The sequence below is a fragment of the Mesoplodon bidens genome, assembly GCF_964165515.1.
Source record: "Mesoplodon bidens genome assembly, chromosome: 12".
In the NCBI taxonomy this organism is placed as follows: Eukaryota; Metazoa; Chordata; class Mammalia; order Artiodactyla; family Ziphiidae; genus Mesoplodon; species Mesoplodon bidens.
In genome coordinates, this window is record NC_138168.1 from 32,914,835 (window position 1) to 32,939,196 (window position 24,362).

The window sequence follows — 24,362 nt, forward strand, 5'->3', positions numbered from 1 at the left end:
TAATTTGATTATCACTGCGCCAAAACATTAGGGATAATGCAGACAAAGACCTAAAGTAACACTTTATTAACTTGGCTTTCCTGCAACCCATCCGCGGCCGGGCAGAGACCTCGCGGCTTAAATCTCAGCAGTCCCCGCCGGGCTCCCATAGCCGAGGACAAACCTCCCGCGCGGGGTGGGCGGGGCTGCGGCCTTTCGGGCCCCGCCCACGCCTGCGTCCGCCGCACGCGTTTCGTAGGTGCGTCGGGGAGGAGTCTCTTGTCCCTCTGCGCGGCCCGTTCCGCGTCGGCTCCCGTGGCTTTTCGGCTGACGTGTCTACTGTTGGTCGACTACTTGGCGAGGAGGGCAGAGATGGCGGACGCTTGGGAAGAGATTAGGCGGTTGGCGGCTGACTTCCAGCGGGCGCAGTTCGCAGAGGCCACGCAGAGGTGCCTGACCCTCCCTCTCCATTGTGGAGTCCAAAATAGCCCCTGGGTGGCCACGCCAAGATCTGAGGCCGCAAACCCCAGGCCTTGGACCCCGGACCTTCCCAGCCGCTGTCAGCGTTCCCGCCCCCTCCCCCGCTCCCAGAGCCTAGATTGCGGCTGCCAGTATAATTCTCGGCGGGGAGAGACCGACAACATCCCCCCACCCTTTAAGCCCCAGCCAGGTGCAGGCGCGGCCTCCCCCCACGACAGCTGGGGCTGGTGACTTGGAGCTGTCTTAAGAACGTCCCTCCGACCCTGACTTAACCGTCAGCAAGTCGTTGCCTGTTATACACTTCCTGACTTAGAGCTTGAAAGGAGAGGCTAACCCCGAAGTACAGTACTTTGCAGATACTCTGTTGACCCCTTAAACATTTTGCCTTTTTATTCACCAGAACAGGTGTCCTAGGCCAGAGCCAGGGTCTCATTTGTCATTTTTAGGGACTCCGCACACTGATATTTCCCACTAACCTTTGGTGGGGGGGGTGTACTGAAAAGCACTCTAACTCTGCTTTTTTTTTTTTTTTTTTTTTGTGGTACGCGGGCCTCTCACTGTTGTGGCCTCTCCCTTTGCGGAGCACAGGCTCCGGACGCGCAGGCTCAGCGGCCATGGCTTACGGGCCCAGCCGCTTCGCGGCATGTGGGATCTTCCCGGACCAGGGCACGAACCCGTGTCCCCTTGCATCGGCAGGCGGACTCTCAACCACTGCGCCACCAGGGAAGCCCCCTAACTCTGCTTTTTACCATTACCGAGCACGTAAAAAGCTAGTAGAACCCTTTTTTATCCGTTGACTATTCCTTGTCTTGTTCCTTCTGGGGCTGAAGACTTTAATTCCTTGATGCTGTGTTTTGTATCAGTGCGAGCAAACTAGGACACTTAACGTGTTTTCCTATCTCCTGCCTACAGATGAGTTGTATGAATGAGGCAATAATGCATTCAATAAAAGAAAATTTTGGGGTTTTTTTAACTGAAGCTAAAGTGAAAATTGAAATAAAAGTAGGGCAGTTTTTTCCCTTATGTAAATCACATGTCCTAATTTTTCAGATTTGAAGATTAGAAGGAGGCCTAGAAGAGAGAGCAAACTTGAAATCTGTAATAGAAAGATTTGTAACAATGAACTACATGATTTAAGTTCATGTAAACCTGTTTACTCCCTAGAACTTTTTTAATTTATTGAATTAGTATTATAAAAGATACAGATTTTGTAATATAGAACCTAATGACTACCCGAACCTTTTAAAAGCCCATTTTCATACGTTTTCTTAATCATATTATGCACTGAATATATCAAATGCATTTTTAAAAGTTAACTTTTGTTTCCCTCAGGTTGTCAGAACGGAATTGCATTGAGATTGTGAATAAATTGATTGCTCAGAAACAGCTAGAAGTAGTTCACACACTTGATGGGAAGGAATATATTACTCCAGCCCAAATTAGTAAAGAAATGAGAGATGAGCTACATGTTCGAGGTGGTAAGTAATTCCTTAGTTTTTTTCTTCTGGTTCTTTGGAAGGAGGGAAAAAAACCCTTAAAACTATACATCATAAGTGATTTGGAGGTTATAGGACACCCTTTCAATCGTTAATAATATGGTAATCAGCCGTAATATTTTTAATAGATTTAGGTAAACATGATCGTATAATTTAAGTGAAGTCAAATATTGTCACTTTAAAAATAGCATTTTTATTATTTTGGGTTATGTGTTCTGTATGTGAATTAATCAGCTGTTTCTTTTCACAGTTTATGAATTTATTGGGTGACTCAGGGGTGGATACTTAGCTGCCTCTTACCAGGTGATAATTATGAAGAGGGAATAGAGCTTTTAAAGTATAGATTGTTGAAAATCAAGGTTGTACTACCATGCTCTTTTTTAAACTTTAAGTATTTGCAAATTAGGAATCAGTTAATAGGGTGCTACATCTGTTTGTAGGAAATGCTATGACAAGCATACAAGAAAGTTTTTGTTTCTTTTGTCTTGTAGAAATTTGAACAAATTACTGAGCAGATTTGAACACTTTGATTAGATTAGATGCATCTGTGAAAACAGCTCATTAGATGTCATTAGATATACCCTTGGTGGGGTTTTTTTTTTTTTTTTTTTTTTTAGCGGTACGCTGGCCTCTCACTGTTGTGGCCTCTCCCGTTGCGGAGCACAGGCTCCGGACGCGCAGGCCCAGCGCCCATGGCTCACGGGCACAGCCGCTCTGCGGCATGTGGGATCTTCCCGGACCGGGGCACGAACCCGTGTCCCCTGCATCGGCAGGCGGACTCAACCACTGCGCCACCAGGGAAGCCCTGGTGTTTGTTTTTTATCTTCCTGCATAGTCCTAATAAAATATTAGCTATAATTTGGAATACTTAACAGATATTCTTTAGCTAATAAGTGGTAACCTACCAGTTTCAAATAATTGAAAAAAGTTTACCTGAATTTAGTTGTCTGTATCTCTTTGGTCACAGTAGATAAAATTGCAAAGGGAGGTAAATAACCCCTGTATATCTGGCTAAACCGTGTATCAGCTGATTCTCTAATTGGCCTGATATGACAAATGGAACTTTGAAAATAAACTATTGTCTGTACCTTAAGTCATGAAAATTTATTCAGCTAATGTTTTGCGTTTGAAGACATTAATAACTGCAGCCCTGTGTCCTTTGTAGAAGGAGGACCTTGACGGTCCAAAACAAATCTGTTGGAATTTACAGTTTTTGGCTGGTATGTACTTAACACATAATGTAAAATAAATGAATGTCTTTTCTTTAAAGGTCGAGTAAACATTGTTGATCTGCAACAGGTAAATTTTAACTTTATAATAGTTTTTACTTTGATTCCTCAACTTTTTTTATATCATTAATTTTTTCAGTGCCCTAAGTATTCACTTGGTACTGGTATCATGTTTTGTGTTTGTGAAGAAATAATTACATAACCCTCACTGACATATATTGAATCAGTTTAATAAGTTCTTCTTTCTCAGTTGACTTGCTTATTCTTTATTCTTTACGAAATAAACTCATAGTTGTCATTTTATGTAATTACAGAATTTATGTAATTTTGGGAGAAAAATCATCGGTTTCATGTTTATTTGTTTTTAATATGTGGAAGTAAAAGAAATGTAGATATTTTTAGAAAATACAGGTGTACATGTCATCAGTAAGGTACACTACAGTATATACAAGAAACTGGCAAATTTTGTGTGAAATGGTATAACTTCTTTTTTTTAATTTTTATTTTATACTAGAGTATAGTTGATTTATAGTTTTTTTTCAGATTCTTTTCCTGTATAGGTTATTACAGAATATTGAGTACCATTCCCTGTGCTATACAGTAGGTCCTTGTTGATTATCTATTTTATGTATAGTAATGTGTATATGTTAATCCCAAACTCCTAATTTATCCCTCCTCCTGACTTTTCCCCTTTGGTAACTATAAGTTTGTTTTCAAAGGCTCTGAGTCTGTTTCTGTTTTTAAAATAACTTCATTTGTATCATTTTTTTTTTAGATTCCTCATATAAGTGATATCATATGATAATGGACTTTCTCTGTCTGACATACTCCACTTAATGTGATAATCTCTAGGTCCGTCCGTGTTGCTGCAGATGGCATTATTTCATTCTTTCTTATGGCTGAGTACTATTCCATTGTATATATGTAGCACATCTTCTTTATCCATTCCTCTGTTGATGGACATTTTGGTTGTTTCCAACCTAATTGGAAGCAATTTACCTATTGTAAATAGTGCTGCAATGAACATTGCCATGCATGTATCTTTTTGAACTATAATATTCTCCGGATATATGCCTAGGAGTGGGATTACTGGATCATATGGCAACTCTATTTTTAGTTTTTTAAGGAACCTCCGTACAGTTCTCCATAGTGGTTGTACCAATATACATTCCCACCAACAGTGTAGGAGGGTTCCCTTTTCTCCATAACCTCTCCAGCATATATTGTTTGTAGACTTTTTGATGATGGCCATTCTGACCAGTGTTAGGTGATACCTGATTGTAGTTTTGATTTGCATTCTCTAATAATTAGTGATGTTGAGCATATTTTCATGTTGTTTTGGCCACCTATATGTTGATGGAGAAATGTCTCTTTAGATCTTCTGCCCATTTTTTGATTGGGTGGTTTTTTTGATATTGAGTTACATGAGCTGTTTGTATATTTTGGAGATTAATCCCTTGTCACCCACTTCGTTTGCAAATATTTTCTGCCATTCTGTGGATTGCCTTTTCGTTTTGTTTATGGTTTCCTTTGCTGTGCAAAACTTTTAAGTTTAGTTAGGTGCCATATTTTATTTTTGTTTTTATTTTCATTACTCTAGGAGGTAGATCCATAAAGATATTGCTGGGAGAAAGACGCAAGAGGGAGGGGATATGGGGATATATGTATATGTATAGCTGATTCACTTTGTTATACAGCAGAAACTAACACAACATTGTAAAGCAATTATACTCCAATAAAGATGTTAAAAAAATATTGCTGCGATTTACATCAAAGAGTGTTCTGCTTATGTTTTCCTCTAAGAGTTTTATAGTATCCAGTCTTACATTGAGGTCTTTAATCCATTTTGTGTTCATTTTTTTGTATGATGTTAGAGAGTGTTCTAATTTCGTTCTTTTACATGTAGCTGTCCAGTTTTCCTAGCACCACTTACTGAAGAGACAGTCTTTTCTCCATTGTATATTCTTGCCTCCTTCGTCATAGATGAATTAACCATAAGTGTGTGGGTTTATTTCTGGGCTTTCTGTCCTATTCTGTTGATCTATATTTCTGTTTTTTTGTGCCAGTGCCATACTGTTTTTTTTTGTTGTTGTTGTTGTTGTTTGTTTTTTGTTTTTTTGTGTGTGGTACGTGAGCCTCTCACTGTTGTGGCCTCTCCCATTGTGGAGCACAGGCTCCGGACACGCAGGCTCAGCGGCCATGGCACACGGGCCCAGCTGCTCCGCGGCATGTGGGATCCTCCCAGACCGGGGCACGAACCCGTGTCCCCTGCATCAGCAGGCGGACTCTCAACCACTGCGCCACCAGGGAAGCTTTTTTTGTTTTGATGACTGTAACCTGTAGTATAGTCTGAAGTCAAGGAGCCTGATTCCTCCAGCTCTGTTTTTCTTTCTCTGGATTGCTTTGGCTATTCGGAGTCTTCTGTATTTCCATACAAATTGTAAAACTTTTTGTTCTAGTTTTGTGAAAAATGCCATTGGTAATTTGATAGGAATTGCATTGAATTTGTAAATTGCCTTGGGTAGTATAGTCATTTTGACAATACTGATTCTTCCAATCCAAGAGCATGATATATCTTTCCATCTGTTTGTGTCATCTTTGATTTCTTTCATCAGTATCTTACAGTTTTCAGAGTACGGGTCTTTTGCCTCCTTAGGTAGGTTTATTCCTAGGTATTTTATTCTTTTTGATGCAATGGTAAATGGGATTGTACCCTTAATTTCTCATTCTGATCTTTCCTTGTCAGTGTATAGAAAAGCAAGAGATTTCTGTATGTTAATTTTGTATCCTGCAACTTTACCAATTTCCTTGATGAGCTTTACTTATCTGGTAGCATCTTTAGGATTTTCTGTGTGTAGTGTCATTTCATCCTCAAACAATGACAGTTTTACTTTCCAATTTGGATTCCTTTTATTTCTTTTTTTTCTCTGATTGCCATGGCTAGGACTTCCAAAACTATGTTGAATAAAAGTGGTGAGAGTGGACATCCTTATCTTGTTTCTGATTTCAGAGGAAATGCTTTCAGCTTTTCCCCATTGAGTATGATGCTAGCTATAGGTTTGTCATATATGGCCTTTATTATGTTGAGGTGTGTTCCCTCTATGCCCAATTTTCTGGAGAATTTTTATCATAAATTGGTGTTGAATTTTGTCAAAAGCTTTTTCTGCATCTATTGAGTTTATCATATGGTGTTTTTTTTTTTTAATTTTTATTTATTTATTTATTTATGGCTGTGTTGGGTCTTCGTTTCTGTGCGAGGGCTTTCTCTAGTTGTGGCAAGCGGGGTCCACTCTTCATCGCGGTGCGCGGGCCTCTCACCATCGCGGCCTCTCTTGTTGCGGAGCACAGGCTCCAGACGCGCAGGCTCAGTAATTGTGGCTCACGGGCCTAGTTGCTCCACGGCATGTGGGATCTTCCCAGACCAGGGCTCGAACCTGTGTCCCCTGCATTGGCAGGCAGATTCTCAACCACTGCGCCACCAGGGAAGCCCTATCATATGGTTTTTATTCTTCAGTTTTGTGATGTGTGTCACACTGATTGATTTGCGCATATTGAAAAATTCTTGCATGCTTGGGATAAATCCCACTTGATTGTGGTGTCATTTAAGGCCTGTGTTTCTTCTAATGTATTGTTGGATTCGTTTGCTAGTATTTTGTTGAGGATTTTTGTGTCTATGTTCATCAGTGATATTGACCTGTAATTTTCTTTTTTTGTGATATCTTTGTCTGGTTTTGGTATCAGGGTGAACGTGGCCTCACAGAATGAGTTTGGGAGTGTTCCTTCCTCTGCAACATTTTGGAAGAGTTTCAAAAGGATAGGTGTTGACTCTTCTCTAAATGTTTGATAGAATTTGCCTGTGAAGCCATCTGGTCCTGGAATTGTTTGTTGGAAGTTTTTAAATCACAGTTTCAACGTCGGTACTTGTGAATGGTCTGTTCATATTTTCTGTTTCTTCCTGGTTCAGTCTTGAAAGGTTGTACCTTTCTAAAAATTTGTCCATTTCTTCTAGGTTGTCCATTTTATTGACATATAGTTGCTTGTAGTAGTCTCTCATGATCCTTCGTATTTCTGTGATGTCTGTTGTAACTTCTCCTTTTTCATTTCTAATTTTATTGATTTGAGCCTTCTCTTTTTTTTTCTTGATGAGGCTGGCTAAAGGTTTATCAATTTTGTCTGTCTTCTCAAAGAACCAGCTTTTAGTTTTATTGATCTTTGCTACTGCTTTCTTTGTTTCTATTTCATTTATTTCTGCTTTGATCTTTATGATTTCTTTCCTTCTACTAACTTTAGGTTTTGTTTGTCCTTCTTTTTTAGTTGCTTTAGGTGTAAGGTTAGGTTGTTTGAGATTTTTCTTGTTTCCTGAGGTAAGATTGTATTGCTATAAACTTCCCTCTTATAACTGCCCTTGCAGTGTCCCATAGGTTTTGGATTGTTGTGTTTTCATTTTCATTTGTCTCTAGGTATTTTTTGATTTCCTCTTTTATTTCTTCAGTGATCCATTGGTTGTTTAGTAACATATTGTTTAGCCTCTATGTGTTTTTGTTTATTATAGGTTTTTTCCTGTAATTGATTTCTAATCTCATAGCATTGTGGTTGGAAAAGATGCGTGATATGATTTTGGTTTTCTTCAATTTACTGAGGCTTGATTTGTGGCCCATGATGTGATCTATCCTGGAGAATGTTCTGTGTGCACTTGAGAAGAAAGTGTAATCTGCTGCTTTTGGATAGAATGTCCTATAGATATCAATTAAGCCCATCAGCTCTAATGTGTCATTTAAGGCCTGTGTTTCCTTATTGATTTTCTGTCTGGGTAATCTGTCCATTTATGTAAGTGGGGTGTTAAAGTCCCCCACTTTTATTGTGTTACTGTTGATTTCTCCTTTTATGTCTGTTAGCATTTGCCTTTTATGTTGAGGTGCTCTTGTGTTGTGTGCATATATATTTATAGTTGTTGTGTCTTCTTTGTAGATTAATCCTGTGATCATTATGTAGTGTCCTTCTGTGTCTCTTATAACAGTCTTTATTTTAAAGTCTATTTTGTCTGATATGAGTATTGCTACTCAAGCTCTCTTTTGATTTCCATTTGCATGGCATACATTTTTCCATCCCCTCACTTTCAGTCTCTATGTGTCCGTAGCTCTGCAGTGGGTCTCTTGTAGACAGCATATATATGGGTCTTGTTTTTGTATTCATTCAGCCAATCTTTTGGTTGGATCATTTAATCCATTCACATTTAAGGTAATTATTGATACGTATGTTCTTATTGCCATTTTGTTAATTGTTTTGGGTTTGCTTTTGTAGGTCTTTTTTCTTCCCTTCCTCTTTTGTTCTCTTGTGATTTGATGACTATCTTTAGTGTTGTATTTGGATTGCTTTCTCTTTTTTGAGTGTGTATCATAGATTTTTGGTTTGCGGTTACCATGAGGTTTTGATACAACAGTGTGTATATATACAAGATTGTTTTAAGTTGCTGGTGTTTTAATTTCAAATGCATTTCCAATGTCCTGCATTTTTACTCTCTTTTTCTCAAGATTGCTGGTTTTGATATTATATCTGTGTGTGGATGATTTCCTACCTTTAATGTATGTTTGCCTTTGCTGGTGAACTTTTCCATTTGTAGTTCTCTTGTTTCTAGTTCTGGATTTCTCTTTCCACCTAGAGAAGTTCCTTTAGCATTGGTTGCAAAGTTGGTCTGGTGAATTCGCTTAGCTTTTGCTTGTCTGTAAAGCTTGATTTCTCCATCGAATCTGAATGAGAGCCTCGCTGGGTAGAGTATTACTGCTTGTAGGATTTATCCCTTTCATCACTTTAAATATATCGTAGTACTCCCTTCTGGCTTGCATAGTTTCTGCTGAAAAATCAGCTGATTTTCTTACAGGGATTCCCTTGTATGTTATTTGTTTCTTTTTCCTTGTTTCTTTTAATATTTTCTCTTTGTCTTTAATTTTTGTCAGTCTGATCAGTATGTGTCTTGGCTTGTTCCTCCTTGGGTTTATCCTGTAAGGGACTCTGCGCTTCCTGGTCTTGAGTGAGTGTTTCCTTTCTCGTGTTAGGGGAGTTTTTGGCTGTTACCGCTTCAGATATTTTCTCATGCCCTTTCTCTCTCTCTCCTCCTTCTGGGACCCCTATGATGTGAATGTTGGCACATTTAATGTCCCAGAGGTGTCTTAGGTTGTCCTCATTTCTTTTCATTCTTTTTTCTTTATTCTGTTCCACAGCAGTGATTTCCACCAATCTATCTTCCAGCTCATTTATGTCTTCTTCTGCCTCATTTATTCTGCTGTTGATTCCTTCTAGTGTATTTTTCATCACAGTTATTGTATTGTTCATCTCTGTTTGTTCTTTAAATCTTCTAGCTCTTGTTTAACATTTCTTGTATCTCCCCAGTCTGTGCCTTCATTCTTTTTCCGAGATCTTGGATCATCTTTGCTATCATTATTCTGAATTCTTTTTTAGGCAGATTGCCCATTTCCACTCCACTTAGTTGTCCTTCTGGGGCTTTATCTTATTCCTTTATCTGGAACATATTTCTCTGCCATGTCATTTTAGTTAACTTTCTGTGTTTGAGGTTTCCATTCCACAGCCTTCAGGATTGTAGTTCTCTTGCTTCTGGTGTTTGCTTCCTGGTGGGTGAGGTTGGTTCAGGGGCTTGTGCAGTCTTCCTGGTGGGAGGGACTGGTGCCTGCCCCCTGGTGGACAGGGCAGAGCTGGGTCCTGCCCCTCTGGTGGACAGGACCATGTCAAGGGGTGTGTCTAGAGGTGGTTGTGGGCTCAAGACAACGTTAGGTAGCCTTTCTGTTGATGAATGGGGCCTGGTCCCACCCTGTTGGTTGTTTGGCCTGAGGTGTCCCAACACTGGAGCCTGCAGGCTGTTGGGTGGGGCCAGATCTTGGTGCCAAAATGGCGACCTCCAAAAGAGCTCATGCCGAGTATTCCCTGGGGCCTCTGCCACCAGTGTCCTTGCCCCCGCAGTGTGCCACAGCAGACCCCCACCTTCCTAGGAGACCCTCCAGGACCCTCAGGTAGGTCTGGCCCAGGCTACTGTGGAGTCACTGCTTTGCTCTAGGTCCTAGTGCATATGAAACCTTGTGTGTGCCCTCCAAGCGTGGAGTCTCTATTTCCCCTAGTCCTCTGGAGCTCCTGCACTCAAGCCCACTGGCCTTCAAAGCCAAATGCTCTGGGGGCTCTTCCTCCTGATGCCAGACCCCTAGGCTGGGGAGCCTGACGTGGGGATCAGAACTCTCACTTCTGTGGGAGAAACTCTGTAACTCTGTAGAGGATCCAGTTTGTGGATTATCCACCTGGCGGGTACGGGGTTTGATTATATTGAGAAAGGACCCCTCCTGTCATCTCCTTGTGGCTCCTTCTTTGTCTTTGGATTTGGAATATCCTTTTTGATAGGTTCCAGTCTTTTTTGTTGATAGTCGTTCAGCAGTTAGTTGTGATTTTGGTGTTTTCTTGAGAGGAGGTGAGCTCACATCCTTCAGCTCCACCGCCTTGTTTCCCTACTTTCCAAAAATGAGCAGAACTGATGTCGTTAGGTTAGAGGACCTTGGTCCTCGTCTTTTTTGGAGAAAGAATTCCACCGTAAAGCAGGCACAGAGTTTATCGGAAGCACAGTATGTACAAAGAGAACGAAGAAGCAATTTATTTAGAGCAAAGCAGAAATACACACACAGAGAAGAGTGTGGATGTTCTCCCTGATGAGGAACACACCAGAGAGGGGATTTAAATCACTTATATGGAGGCAGTTTGTCCAGGCCTTTGTTTTCCTTTGGCCAGTCATCTTACTTCGTTTCCCACCTCTGACCAGACCCAGGGCCCTTCCTGATATGCATGTGCATCTTTTTGCCAAGGTGGATTCCAGCACAGAGGCCTATGGAAGATTGACAGCACCTTTTATGGGGCAGCACCCCTTCCTTTGTGACCCCCAAGGAGTCTTTCTGCACATGTGCAGTCAGGGAGGTTTCCTTGACCTCAGGAGTGATAGATGCAGTCATCTTATCTAATTACTTCAGCAGAGCTCAGCTCCTGCCATTAACTTTGTCGTTGAAGTGTCTAGGGCATACAAACCTCCAATTACTCTGCCTGACAAACTCTAGCTGTTCAGCCCAGGGGCCTGTCTACCTTCTACCTCAAATCCCCCCGAGAGATGTGAACCCCAAGAAATCTTTATTGGGAGGATGAACAGCAACAATCTTTCCTCTATAGATTCTTCAGGCTGGCAAGGGGCCCATAGATCCTACCTACTTGGGGTCATGGAGCCCTCACCAGGTCTCATTAAGGTGCCCCAGGGTGACTTCTGTTATTATTCTGCCAAGATCCGTTTCAAGGAATGGCTGGAATCTCTGGATCACCATCATCTTGTCTGGGAAACTGTTGCATCCTGGAGAGAACAAACTGAACAAGTAGATTAAACGAAGGCAAGGGCCAAAGATCAGTAAAAGAATTATTGTAACCAGAGGCCCAAGCAGGAGTAAGAACCAGGTTACATTTGGTAACAGTTTTGATATGGGTCCAGATAGAGTCAGTACTTGGCTTATCCTGTCCAAAGGATGGAACCATTTGGCCTGGTCATATATTTTTGATGTCCTTTTCTATTAACCCAGTGTGATTGTTGTAGGTGTTACAGCCCCAGTTAGAAGCAGTTGGAGAATTGACAACCTGAACATTAATAGACAAAACAGATCTCATTTTTTTTTTCCAGGAGAATAAGCCTGAGATCCAATATGGACCTGGTGCTTTGGGGAGACTTGTAGCCACGTAGCCAGTTGTCTAGTTTTATCTAAGTAGGTTTTAACCTTTGATGTGGTATTAACACATAAATAACAGGAGCTATTGATCACTACACATGTCCCTTCTTTCTGTTAATGTATGATCTAAAGCAATTTTATTATTTAAAAATGTAGTAGTTACAAAAGGAGACCTTGAAAACGTAAGGTTGTAGCTACCAGCTGTCAGCTGGTATTGTCCTGAGAACGGCTGGTGGCGTCAAGTTTGACACAGCTCACAAAACTTAAGTTCTCAGCAATACAAAGTCTTTTCTGAAATCACGCCCATAGTGTTACCTAGTATTACCTTGGATGGCTGAACTACAGCTCCTTCATTTTGACTTTTAATTGTAATTTTTCCCTTAATAGCCAAAGCAGATGTCACCATTAATGATTTTAGTGTTTTTCTAGGTATGAGAAGAGGCAAGAATTTGGGATCAAAAAAATCCTTACCTGAAATCTAACTGTCAGAAGGCCTGTTCTGTCACTTTTTCCCAGAGCACAGAGTGCCTCATTTCTGATTTCCATCCCGAACTCTTTTCATGGGATGTTGAAGGTCAGCAGCTGAAGCAGCTCATGATTTAATCCTTGTAGAGGTAGATGGCGAGTGCCAGTTTCCAGTTGGCAGGGCGCTTTATAATCATAAATTTGAACGTGGTTTGGGCGGCATTTTATGACCATTTTGTACCATGGCGCTAGGAATGTTTATTCCCAGGTCTGGTGAAGATTTTGCTGACAGGCCACTCACTGTGCTATTTATTACTGGACCAGGCCTTGTTATCAGTAGCCAAAAGTCTCTGGACCACCTGTCTTACTAATCTCTTATGATATAGGAAAATATTCCCTCTTGTTGCTTCCTCCCATATCTAGAGTTACACTGTTAACAGTCATTGATTTCTTATGAGACTGTATATCATCATTTTATCAGAGATCAGTCACATATTTGGTAATGTAAGAAATAACAATTTTGTAAAATAGGCAATAAAAAATAATATAGCTAGCAGTATTAGTAAGGTCAGAAGTAAGGGTTTAAGTCAAGAACTTACATTAGGTGCAGCCTAGTATATCCCCAAGTTGTCTGTCTTAGTCTGTTTTGTACCACTTTGTATCTTTAAGGGAAATTATTTACATTGGAATTGTCCATAAGACATTCAGCCTAATTTCCTAATGTTACTAGGCTGGTTATCGTTAGTATAGTCTAATTGTTCCTTTAAACTTAAATGATCATAGCCTGGTGTTAATCTCCAGGTTGTAGATCATGGAGTATGTGATCTTTATCCAAAGGTTGATTATGAAGTTAGGCTTCAGAAAGAAACTTAGATTGTCCCTTTAATAATTTAATTAGGGCTTCCCTGGTGGCGCAGTGGTTGAGAGTCCACCTGCCGATGCAGGGGACACGGGTTCGTGCCCCGGTCTGGGAAGATCCCACATGCCGCGGAGCGGCTGGGCCCGTGAGCCATGGCCGCTGAGCCTGCGCGTCTGGAGCCTGTGCTCTGCAACGGGAGAGGCCACAACAGTGAGAGGCCCGTGTACCACAAAAAAAAAAAAAAAAAAAAAAAAAATTAAATTTTGTAAAAATATAATGTTAACAGCAAGGAACTATCTGGGAAGTGAGTCTTAGTAGACACAGGCCTTAATTAACAAAACTAGAATTTAATATTTAGTGAAACATAATCCTTTTTCTAAAATTGCCCTCATTTCCACCAAATACAGCCAAGACCAATTTGTTTTCAAAATAAGTTTGGTCCATTGACCACATAGGCTCCTCCATACTGACTCTGGTTTAACTCCTCAGAAGGAGTCTCAGACTAAATTCCCAAAAGGCCTCTCAAGGCCAAGAAAGCCATGCCAAAGGCCTGCCATCAGATTTTGCTTAGGTGGATTTCTGTCTTCTAGAGGTCCCTAAAGTATTTTGAGATTACTGTACATGTCAGGAGGCAGGCTTTTTTATTTACCTGATAAGGCTCTTCATAACCCAAGGGTCTCCAGTTTCTGGAGGGACCAGGCAAAGAGAAAAATGTTTTAATTTTATCCTCAGGTGTAAATTACCAAATTGTTGTAAGCCATAAGTAGCTTGAGGAGAAGGGCTTTTCTGTATCTGAAAAACAAAGATTAGAAGTTGGTAATATGTCAAAGTCATAAAAATTAATCATATTTACCAGTTCATTTAATCCCATGTAATTAATTTTTGTTCTGTTTGAGTCCACTTTTTCCATTAGTTTTGTTGACCTTGCCTAATGATTGAGGATGATAGTTACAGTGATAATTTCAAGAAGTTTGTGTTAAGGCTTATATGATTTGTCTAGTGAAGTGGGTGCCTCGATCACTGGAGGTTGAAGAAGGTATACCCCAAGTGGAAAACACATTTTTTAACCATTTTCTTTTCATTGTGAGGGCATCAGCCCTGCAGCCAGGGAAGGCTTTAACCCATCAAGTAAAAATGGAGTTTGCCAGGGAGCTGAGAAAAGCCAAGTGGCCATCTTGGATTTCCCATAGCCCTGACTGTTTAATTTACAGCTATTGTTTACCCATTTTAAGTTCCCTGATTTAGGAATAGACCATTGCCATGTTACAAGGACATCAGGATGGCAGAGTCTGACAGTCAGACTTTGTGTCTTTGTGTCTTTGTAGAAGCAGAGTGAACTTTATCTACATGTATCATGATCTTTACAGATTCTGTCATTGTTACCTTTTATTTGACAATATTTCTCCTGTAATTTAATCTGTCAAATAATCTCAGTTAGTGTAATATTTTTCTGAGATGCTTCAGGGGCCCTCTGAAGTGCCTTGAAGTTAGCTGGAGGTCAGAAGAACTTTAATTAGAATTTGACACTTGGGAAGTTTGTTAAAAAATATCAAAAAAAAAATCAAAAAGTTTTAAAACAGTCAAATAGAATCATAGATCATTGTGAAATAATACTTATTTACTCAACCAAAGTAACAAAAGATTTCAAAAGCAAATACAAATCACCTAAAGACAGAAATTCACACAGTGTGTTATCAAAAGCAGCATTCCAAGAAAACTTTGTTCTCTTAACAGAGAGAGAAAACTAAATTCCAGTCTTTGTATCTTCTATCACCGACAACATATATTCTACTTGCTTCACACATTGAAATGCTTCCCTTATCATTTTAGTAGCTTTAATTACATATTATACTTGTTAACCCTTAAAAACCTTAACCTCTAGTGAAAACCAAGAAGAAAGCAATTGTGAACTGTTTGTCGTATTGGTGTTTCCTGATTAGCAAACTTAATATATTCTGTAACCTCTAAAAACATGCATTTTCCCAAAGCACAATTTCTTTTCTCAATGTAATACAAGGCATGTGTCTGATAAACCCAAACATCTTTAGTTTCCCTCTTGCAAGAAGACAAAAGTAGGCGAATTTAGATTCATTCAGCGATCAATATTCCAGTATTTTATCTTAAAAATGATTTAGACGTTTAATGACTTTTTATCATTTGACTTGATTTAGCAAAACTAAAGTTTCAAGGTACCAAAAATCTGGAAAAACTAAAACATAATTATTCCCACAGTGTTTACTCAAAAGCTTTTATCCCATACCAAGTTAATTCTCTTGTTGACAAATGTAACAGATACAGTGTGAACTTAATGACTTTCAGTAAACCTAGGTACAACAAAGGTATTATACTTAATATTGATGACTCTAGAGACATGTCTGTATTAATAAACTTAAACTAACTTTAATATCAGATATCAATTCAATACTGAATATTTCCCAGATCATGTGAACCTGAAATTTGTTTAGCTTAGTTTCTCTTGTATATAGAATTGTTTGATTATAAGCACTTACTTTTCTTTCAGCCAATTATATAGAGTTCATTTACGAATTAGCCTCAGCAATATTATCCGCAGACAGAGACACATAGTGAGATATACATAAATCCAGACAGACAGAGATCTCACAGTTTCTGCTTGAGGTTTAAAATGCCTCTTTGCTTTTTTTTCCCCTTGGCTTGAAGTTCTACTAATTAACCCAAGGCTGAAGTCTCAGGCAAAGTGGACTGTGTTTGTCTCTCAAGGTACATGATAAGAGTCAACTTCAGTCTTTCTCCTAGGCATATTTTTGTTCTCTCAGGGTCAGAATTCTGAAAAAAAGTATTTTAACAAGCTAGCTTTCTCTAATTGCATATGCAGAAAGAACCAGTTTTGCAATTTCAAAAGGGTTTTATCGTAACCAGTTTTTTCTGGAGTCTAAAGAGTAGTGTGGCCATACAGTGTCAAAAAAAATCATCTTTTTCTATATTCATAGTTTCATAGCTAGAATTTAGACCAAAGAGTGCTCAAATTGGCCCTAATGACAGAGGCAGACTGGCTGATACATTGTGGTCCCAGGGATACCTTCCATAGTGTTTATGACTAAAAGTGGACAGAAAGAACGAAAAGAACTTAGTGCCTTGAGAGCGTTTCTGAGGGGTGTTTTTTTTGGTTTAGAAGGAGATCCTCCCATGTTGAATAACCTGCAACCGAGAACAGTGCTCCTGGAAATGAAGTCCAGCATCCTGGAAACATTACTAGGAGGCACCTGGAGGAGATTCAGAGTGTCCTCTGAATGTCTTTCGATCTTAATGCTGATGGGCTTCGGAGCATCCTCTACTCCCCCACTGATTTCTAACCAGACATCTCTGGTCAGCTTTGGTTCCTTGCGCAGGGTGCCCTCCCTTCTTACCTGGGGTGGACATTTGAACCAGTGCAGAGCGGTTGCCGGTTTTCCCTTAAGCTTTATAGACATCAGATCTCCCCTATGTCCTATAACAAGATTTCCTACTGGGATGTACTCCTTGGGATTGAGCATTTGTAAAATTTATGACATTATCTGCTGGGAATTGGCCAGCCCAATAGGCTGTCCATAGCTGTGTAAGGGCTGCCAAAGCTTGAGGGGTGGGGGGGTCCGAGAGGTAAAAGGAGGAACTCTTGGAAGAATTGGAGTTGGGAAACATAATTATTTTCCAAAGTCATATGCCCTGGTGTTTTTTGTAACAAAGATAAGACCTCAGGGAGCCTGTGCACTCAGCCTGACAAAGACAGCATTGGCAGTTTAGAAATAAAAAGCAAAAGATCTTCTCCCAGGAGGGTGTGAAAATATGTAGTGAAAAACAGACCCTATGTGCAAGAAAAGGAGGAAAGAAAGGTGCAGGCCAAAGGAGAAGGTAAGGAAGATAGTTCAAGCAGAGGTCTCTAGCCATAGTTGAGAAAGACCTGCAAGTTACCTTGGAAGCAATCCAAGTCATGGCAGCAGATGACGTCGGCAGGTGAGAGGACCTTGGTCCTTGTCTTCTTGGGAGAAAGAATTCCACAAAAAGACATTGTAAAGCAGGCACAAGATTTATTGGAAGCACAGTATGTGCAAAGAGAACAAAGAACCAGTTTATTTAGAGCAAAGCAAAAATACACACCCAGAGAAGAGTGCAGGCATCCTCCCTAATGAGGAGCACACCAGAGAGGTGATTTAAATCACTTATATGGAGGCAGTTTTTCCAGGTGTTTTTCTCTGGCCAGTCATCTTGCTTCATTTCCAACCTCTGACCAGACCCAGCGCGCTTCTCCACATACGTGTGCATCTTTTTGCCAAGATGGATTCCAGCGCAGCAGCCTATGGGACATTGACAGCACCTATTATGGGGTAGCACGCCTCCCTTTTTGACCCCCGAGGAGTCTTTCTGCACATGTGCAGTCAGAGAGGTCTCCTTGACCTCAGGAGTGATAGATGTGGTCATCTTATCTCTTTAATCTGTCAGAGCTCAGCTCCTGCCATTAGCTTTGTCCTTGAAGTGTCTAGGGAACACAGAGCTCCAATTTACTCTGCCTGACAAACTCTAGCTGTTCAGCCCAGGGGCCCATCTACATCTACCTCCTGCCTCAGAACCACCAGCCAGGATCTGCCGAGAAGCCTTGTTCACGAAGCCAACAGCAGGTTTGGCTGACGTCTTAGCAAGCCTGAGAACCACAGCAGGGGCTGAGATGCATGGGCCAGTTTGATCCCCTGAATTCTGGCCTGCAGAGCCTCTCCTGAGCGAGAGAGCCAGGGCTGGGTTGATCCTTGGGCCAAGTGGCTGCCTGTGGGGCGGCGGTCTGGCGACTCCTCCGAGGCAATGGGCGGTTTGGGTCGCAGACTCACCAACTGACTGTGTGATCTCTGGCGAGTTGGGACTTGCCTGTTGTGCCCCACCAGACTCCCCAGACTACAGGAGGGACTCTGGAGGAGAAAAGACCCCTGAAATGGTGTAACTTCTTATTACGAACTTTCTTAGCAAGTGAAAATGTATTTGTTCAGAAATGAAAGTAAATAAGCAACAAGCCTCTAATTTTTTATTTGAGACTTTTTATAATATTTCATATCAATTTAAAATTCACCTAAGGATAATTTTTTTAAAGTAAGTTTTTTTTTAAAGTTCTAAATATGTAATTTCAAACTTAAACAGTATGAACTTATCACTAATAGAATTTGTACTTATTTTCCAGGCGATTAATGTGGATCTGACTCATATTGAAAATAGAATTGGTGACATTGTTAAATCAGAAAAACATGTTCAGCTAGTGTTGGGACAACTGATAGATGAGTATGTACGATATTTAAGAACACTTTTTTGTTTTTTTTGTAAGTAAATTTATACTTAAATTTAGAACAGTTGTGGCCACTTCAGCATTTTGTTTAGAACTCTTTTAGTGCTGATTTTCATTGTAAGGATTATTGTACTTAAAAAGTAAGTGCTTAATTGTTTGGAGTACTTGGAAATAATATAAACTTTAATTTTTTTCTATTGTTTTAAAGCAACACAAAACATAATTTTTATCATCTTTCCTGTATGAGTTTAACTCTGAAAGCAGAATTGTTCCAAAAATATTAATGAAAATGATTGCAGAATTTTAATTGTTGAAAACAATTTCAGCATTTATTATTTGATTAACCTTACGTTTAGTTACATTGATAAGAAAATTTTCAGAATATGAGTAATGAATGGTGTTTACCTAAACATATTCATTACTTTTGGGGGATACCTTATTGCAACAGGAATTAAACATAATAGATAGAGGAAAATTATTATTCCTAATTGGGTTTTTCCTTTTTTTTTTTTAACTATTAGGAACTATTTGGATCGGTTAGCAGAAGAGGTAAATGATAAATTACAGGAAAGTGGTCAGGTAACCATATCCGAACTGTGTAAAACCTATGATCTTCCCGGAAACTTTCTGACACAGGTATTTTTTTTCTTAATACTATAATATGTCTTTTCAGATAAATAAAAGAATTTTAATGGGAGGGAAGAAACTATACCTTCTTACCATTAATTGATTTTTTGCAAGTATTTGACTACTGATGTTCTAGCGATATATTTAGGGAATACTTAAACATTGATGGCTCTGATGAGATTGTTTAGAAGTGATTGTAATCTTCCTGAACCCAGAGACACCCTAAACTTAAGTAGACTTAAGTTCTAGGCCTGCTTTGATGCAGTAGCAGGTTTACCATAAGCATATAGGCTTATTTAATGTTCTGATAACAACTGTACAGAAACTTTAACCAGTATCATCAGTTCTGATTGCCTAGTTATATTTTAAGAAATAACTGATGAAGACTATAATTTAGAAGGGGTGCTACTGGCATCTTGTGTGGTAAAGGTCAAGGCTGATGCTAAACATCCTGCAGTGCACAGAACATCCCTTCCCAACAAAGAATTTTCTTGCCCAAAATGTAAGTAGTACCAACATCTTTTGATGTCACCTTTTTTCCTCCTCTAAACTGTCAGTGTGACAGGAAGAAAAACCAAGGAATCACTTATATTCTCTTAATTTTTGGTACTTGTGTCAATACTCAAATCAGATATTTTGATTTATAGTGTAATAACAATGCTACCTGAAAATAGAGGCTAGTTCCCTGTTTGTTGTTTCTTTTTTCTTAAAATGGTTTGACATTTTAGAATTATAGAAGTCCATTTGGTACCATGGAAAGTGCACAGGCTTTGGAGTTAAACAGACCTTGATTTGAATTCTGTCTATGCCACTGCTTAGTGATTCAGTGTCAGGAAAATTATTTCATGTCTTTTGTGCTTCCAGTTACATATCTGAAAATGGAAATAATTGTCTCTTTCATAGATCTCAGTGAGGTTATATTCATGATATATCTACTGAAATGGCTGGCACAGTGGAAGTACTCAAATGATGGTTTTGTTTTGTATTTACTGCAACAAATAAGGGAAAAGCCAAATCCCTTTTTAGGTATACTTACCAAACCATAATTGCATGAGATTAATTTATAATACAACAGATTTACTCACTCATTTTAGCTGAGTGATTTCTCCTAATTGCATCTAAAATACCATTTAGGGCACATATCTGTTTTACAAAGCATTTCAGGAGCCTAAGCTTCTGAGCAAATGTATGTAAATCACAGAAGATAAAATTGGCAAATATATGTAAATCACAGAAGGTAAAAAAAAATGTTTAGACACTTAAATAAAAGTATCAGAACAAATTCAAATGATTTCTTATAAAATTGTGCTACTGATACATTTTAGAAATATATATAGTTTCTTAATATTTTTCAGTTTTAATTTTTCTCAGTATCACAGGCAGTATTCTAAAAGCTCATTAAGAAGTTGTTTGGAAAGCATTTTTCTGTACCATAAAAGTATCAGCCAAGCTGACTTGAGTAGATTTAACTTGTCCTGGGAAGGCAAATATGTCCAGGCTTATTTTATATGTACCTGATCCCAGTCATAGTGTAGCTGTAGAAAAATACTCTCTTGAGATTACCAAGAAATCAGGTTGTCTGTCAGTATAGATTCTGGACACAGTTTGTTAATATTTGCATCACAGAAGATAACTTTTCAGGTCTTATGTTTCCCTAGGTCGCAGAATCTTGGAATAACATTTATTTCTCTCTGTTAGTGTTAGAGCTCCATATAGGATCCTCTCCAAGACCCATGTATATGTCTTGGCTGTCTGTGTGTCAGACTGCCTGTATCTAGAAAATTGGTTAATCAATCTCTTTTATTTTACCATAGAAATAGGCCTTATTTTAGCACGTAGCTGAGCCTTTTAACATTCAGCTATTTGATTCATTCGATTCTTGTCTCTGCCATAAGATTACGAAGTTTCCTAGATCCTAAGTCTTCATTTTACCTTATATATCTTGTTAATTCATGCTTGCTGAAATTATTCAATCATATGATTAATACAGCATCATCATGCAACATGACTCTCGTAAGACTGTACGAATGTAAATGTGTAATTTTGTTCTTTCAAATTAATAAGAATTTTCATCCATCTTTACCCTCAGGCGCTAACTCAGCGACTAGGTAGAATTATTAACGGACACATTGATCTTGATAACAGAGGAGTAATATTTACTGAAGCTTTTGTAGCTAGACATAAAGCACGCATCCGTGGGTTGTTCAGTGCTATTACCCGGTAAGCATATTTTAAATTACATTTTTACATTTGTTTGATTATTGTTTGCTTTTTTTTTTTTTTAAAGCAGAATCTCATTCAGGCCCCTAGTTTATTAAATAGACAGAGGGCAGCTTCTGTGAAATAGGAATGGGGATTCCAGAGCCCTAGAACGTGGCCACACTCTCTCCAACGCACATCTCCTTTACTCGCCTACCTTCACCATCCTTATGACCCCAGATGTACTTCTGCAGAACACCCAGATCATATATAAAGTCACCCTGGGATCGTGGAAAGAATATGCAGTCAGAAATCCTTGGGTCATATCCCTATCACATAGTAACCTTGTGACCTTGAGTAGATAAGTCAGTCAGTCACCTAACTTCTTTGGGCCGCAGACGGGGCTGGATGACTTTAGAACTTTTTTTTACTAAATAACATTCTAGAATTCTAATGAATAACAATTTTACTTTCAAAATCACTTGAACTTAATGTTTGGGGCCTGTGTAACAAACTCCATTGTGGAATTAAGAAAACCTACATTCTCAATTCTCTCTTTTCTCCTGTGTCATTTAGTTTATCTCAGTGGTTTTTGGGTCCCACCAGCATTTAAATGTCCAGATTTCTCCATTTTAAAACAAACCTCTCTCAACCCCATATTCCACTCCCTTTACCATCTTGTTTATTCCTTTCCTTAACGTGAACCTTCTCGAATTGATGTCTACAGTTACTATCTCAGTTTTCTTACCTTCAGTCACTTCTCAACTCACCCATCTGGCTTCTACAACTTACATAGCAATGATGTCAGTATCATTAAATCTAATGGGTATTTCCTGTCCTTGTTTTACTTTATAGCACCATTTAACCCCAATTACAGCTTCCTTCTTGAAATGTTCTTATCGCTCTCTTTTTTTTTTTTCCTTAACACTATACTTTCGTGGTTTCTTTTTACCTCTTTTGGCTGTACCTTATTAGGCTGTACCTTTTCTGGCTCTTCCTCCTTTCACGAGCCTTGAAAGTTTTATTTCAGGCCATCTTTTCTTCTCAGTCCTGTACTGTCTGCCTAGGTGCTTTTACCTTTCTTCTAAGTTTCAGACTCATACTATCTGTACAGCATCTCTGTTGCAGTGTTTTATTACAAGTGCCTCAAATTCAGCATATTTAGAATAACTCACTACTGTCCCACTTTCCACCTCTTCTGAATTTATTCTTCCATTACCAGTAAATATCATCATCAGGTTGGTTTTGCCAGAAAACTGGGAGTCCTCCTTTATGCCATCCTTTCTCTTACCTCCCTTTCCATAACACAACATCTTTTGAATTCATATTTTAAATATTTACGTAATCTTTACTTCTCTGACATCACCATTCTTACCACTTCAGTTCGTTTTTTACCTAGACTGTTTCAGGAGCTTTCTAACAAGTCCCCCTTCTTCTACTCTTATAACTTTCAGGACATTTTTTCGTGGCAGCCACGGTGATTTCTTTTTGTCATTCAACAAATCAAAAGCACGCATTGAACACCTAATACATTCAGGGCCCTGGTGGAACAAAAGACTAAAAGGATAGAAGAGAGAACTTGCAATCTAATGCAGCAGTTTTCTTTCTCTCTTTCTTCCTTTTTTTATCTCACACTTACAGAAAAGTTGCTAGAGAACCTTTTTGTTTTTTAATTCTGTCCCATTTGAGAGAAAGTGGCTGACATGATGTCCCATAATCACACTTTAGTCTGTATTTCCTACAAACAAGGGCAACGTCCTATAGAACTACAATACAAACATCAAAATCAGAAAATTGACCGTGATCCATTACTGCCATCCAGTCCTTGGATCCCATTCATGTTTTACCAGTTGTTCCAATAGTATTCTTTATACAAAAAGGATCCAGTTCAGAATCACATAGTGCATTTAATTGTCATGTTTCCTTAGTCACTTTCAATCTGGAACACTTACCTTACTTTCATGACCTTGACACTTAAAGATCACAGGCCAGTTATTTCATAGAATATTCAATCTTTCCTTTCGGCTACTTTGTCATACTTATATTCAGGTTATGCATCTTTGGCAGGAATATCACAAAAGTGATTATATGTTCTTGTCATTGAACCCTATCAGGTGGCATACAATTTAGATTTTTCCAGTTACTGATGAGGTGCACTGTGACTTCTTAATAAGGGAAAATTTATAACATTTTAAATAATCAACAAGAGAAAATCAAGTAGTTGGAATAACTTAAAAGTCTTTTAGTTATATGCATAAGAATAAAAATACAGACTAAACCTAAACCAGAGGACTGGTATAATTGGCTTAAAATGAATAGGGATGAAAAAATTGGAGTCAGAAAAAAGTCTAGACCTTTTTTTTCAATAGTTTCCTTTACTTAAAAGAAATTATAATTATTAGAAAAGCATTCACAGAGATCTATCCAAAAGAAATGAAAACATATCTCTGCGCAAAGGCATGAAACAAATCTTCATGGCAGCATTATTCATTATAGCCCCAAACTGGAAATAATCCAGATGTCCATCAACTGATAAATGGATACAAACAACAAAATATGGTATATCCGTATACCAGAATGCTATTCAGCAATAAAAAGGAGTGAATACTGATCTGTGCTTTATTATGCATGAACCTCAAAGACATGCTAAGTAAAAGAAGCTGGACACAAAAGACCACATACTGATTCCATTTATAAGAAATCTCTAGAAAAGCACATTTGTAGAGGCAGAAAGCAGATCAGTGGTTCTCTAGGTCTACGGGTGGCAATAGAAATTAACTGCAAACATCTAGGAAGGAACTTTTTGGGTGATGGAAACCTTCTAAAACTGGATTGTGGTGTTGGTTGCTCAGTTCTATTAATTTATTGAGATTGTTGAATTGTATACTTAGAATTGGTTAGATTTATATGTAAATTTTGTATATCTCATTAAAGCTGTTCAAAAAAAAAGAAATGTATAATCATTACAGAAAATACTGATAAGCAAAAGAGAGA

At 38.9% G+C, this 24,362-nt stretch overlaps 1 protein-coding gene across 1 annotated transcript in view; it reads left to right on the top strand.

Moving 5' to 3' along the window:
• The first annotated feature begins 277 nt into the window (after positions 1-277).
• UFL1 (UFM1 specific ligase 1) overlaps positions 278-24,362 on the top strand; it is a 57,929-nt gene continuing 33,844 nt past the window's right edge. The window contains exons 1-6 of the mRNA XM_081250662.1: positions 278-428; positions 1,792-1,937; positions 3,226-3,254; positions 18,441-18,538; positions 19,064-19,178; positions 21,259-21,389. Of these exons, the coding sequence (XP_081106788.1) occupies positions 352-428; positions 1,792-1,937; positions 3,226-3,254; positions 18,441-18,538; positions 19,064-19,178; positions 21,259-21,389 (596 nt within the window). The 5' untranslated portion in view covers positions 278-351. The remainder of the gene's footprint in view (positions 429-1,791; positions 1,938-3,225; positions 3,255-18,440; positions 18,539-19,063; positions 19,179-21,258; positions 21,390-24,362) is intronic.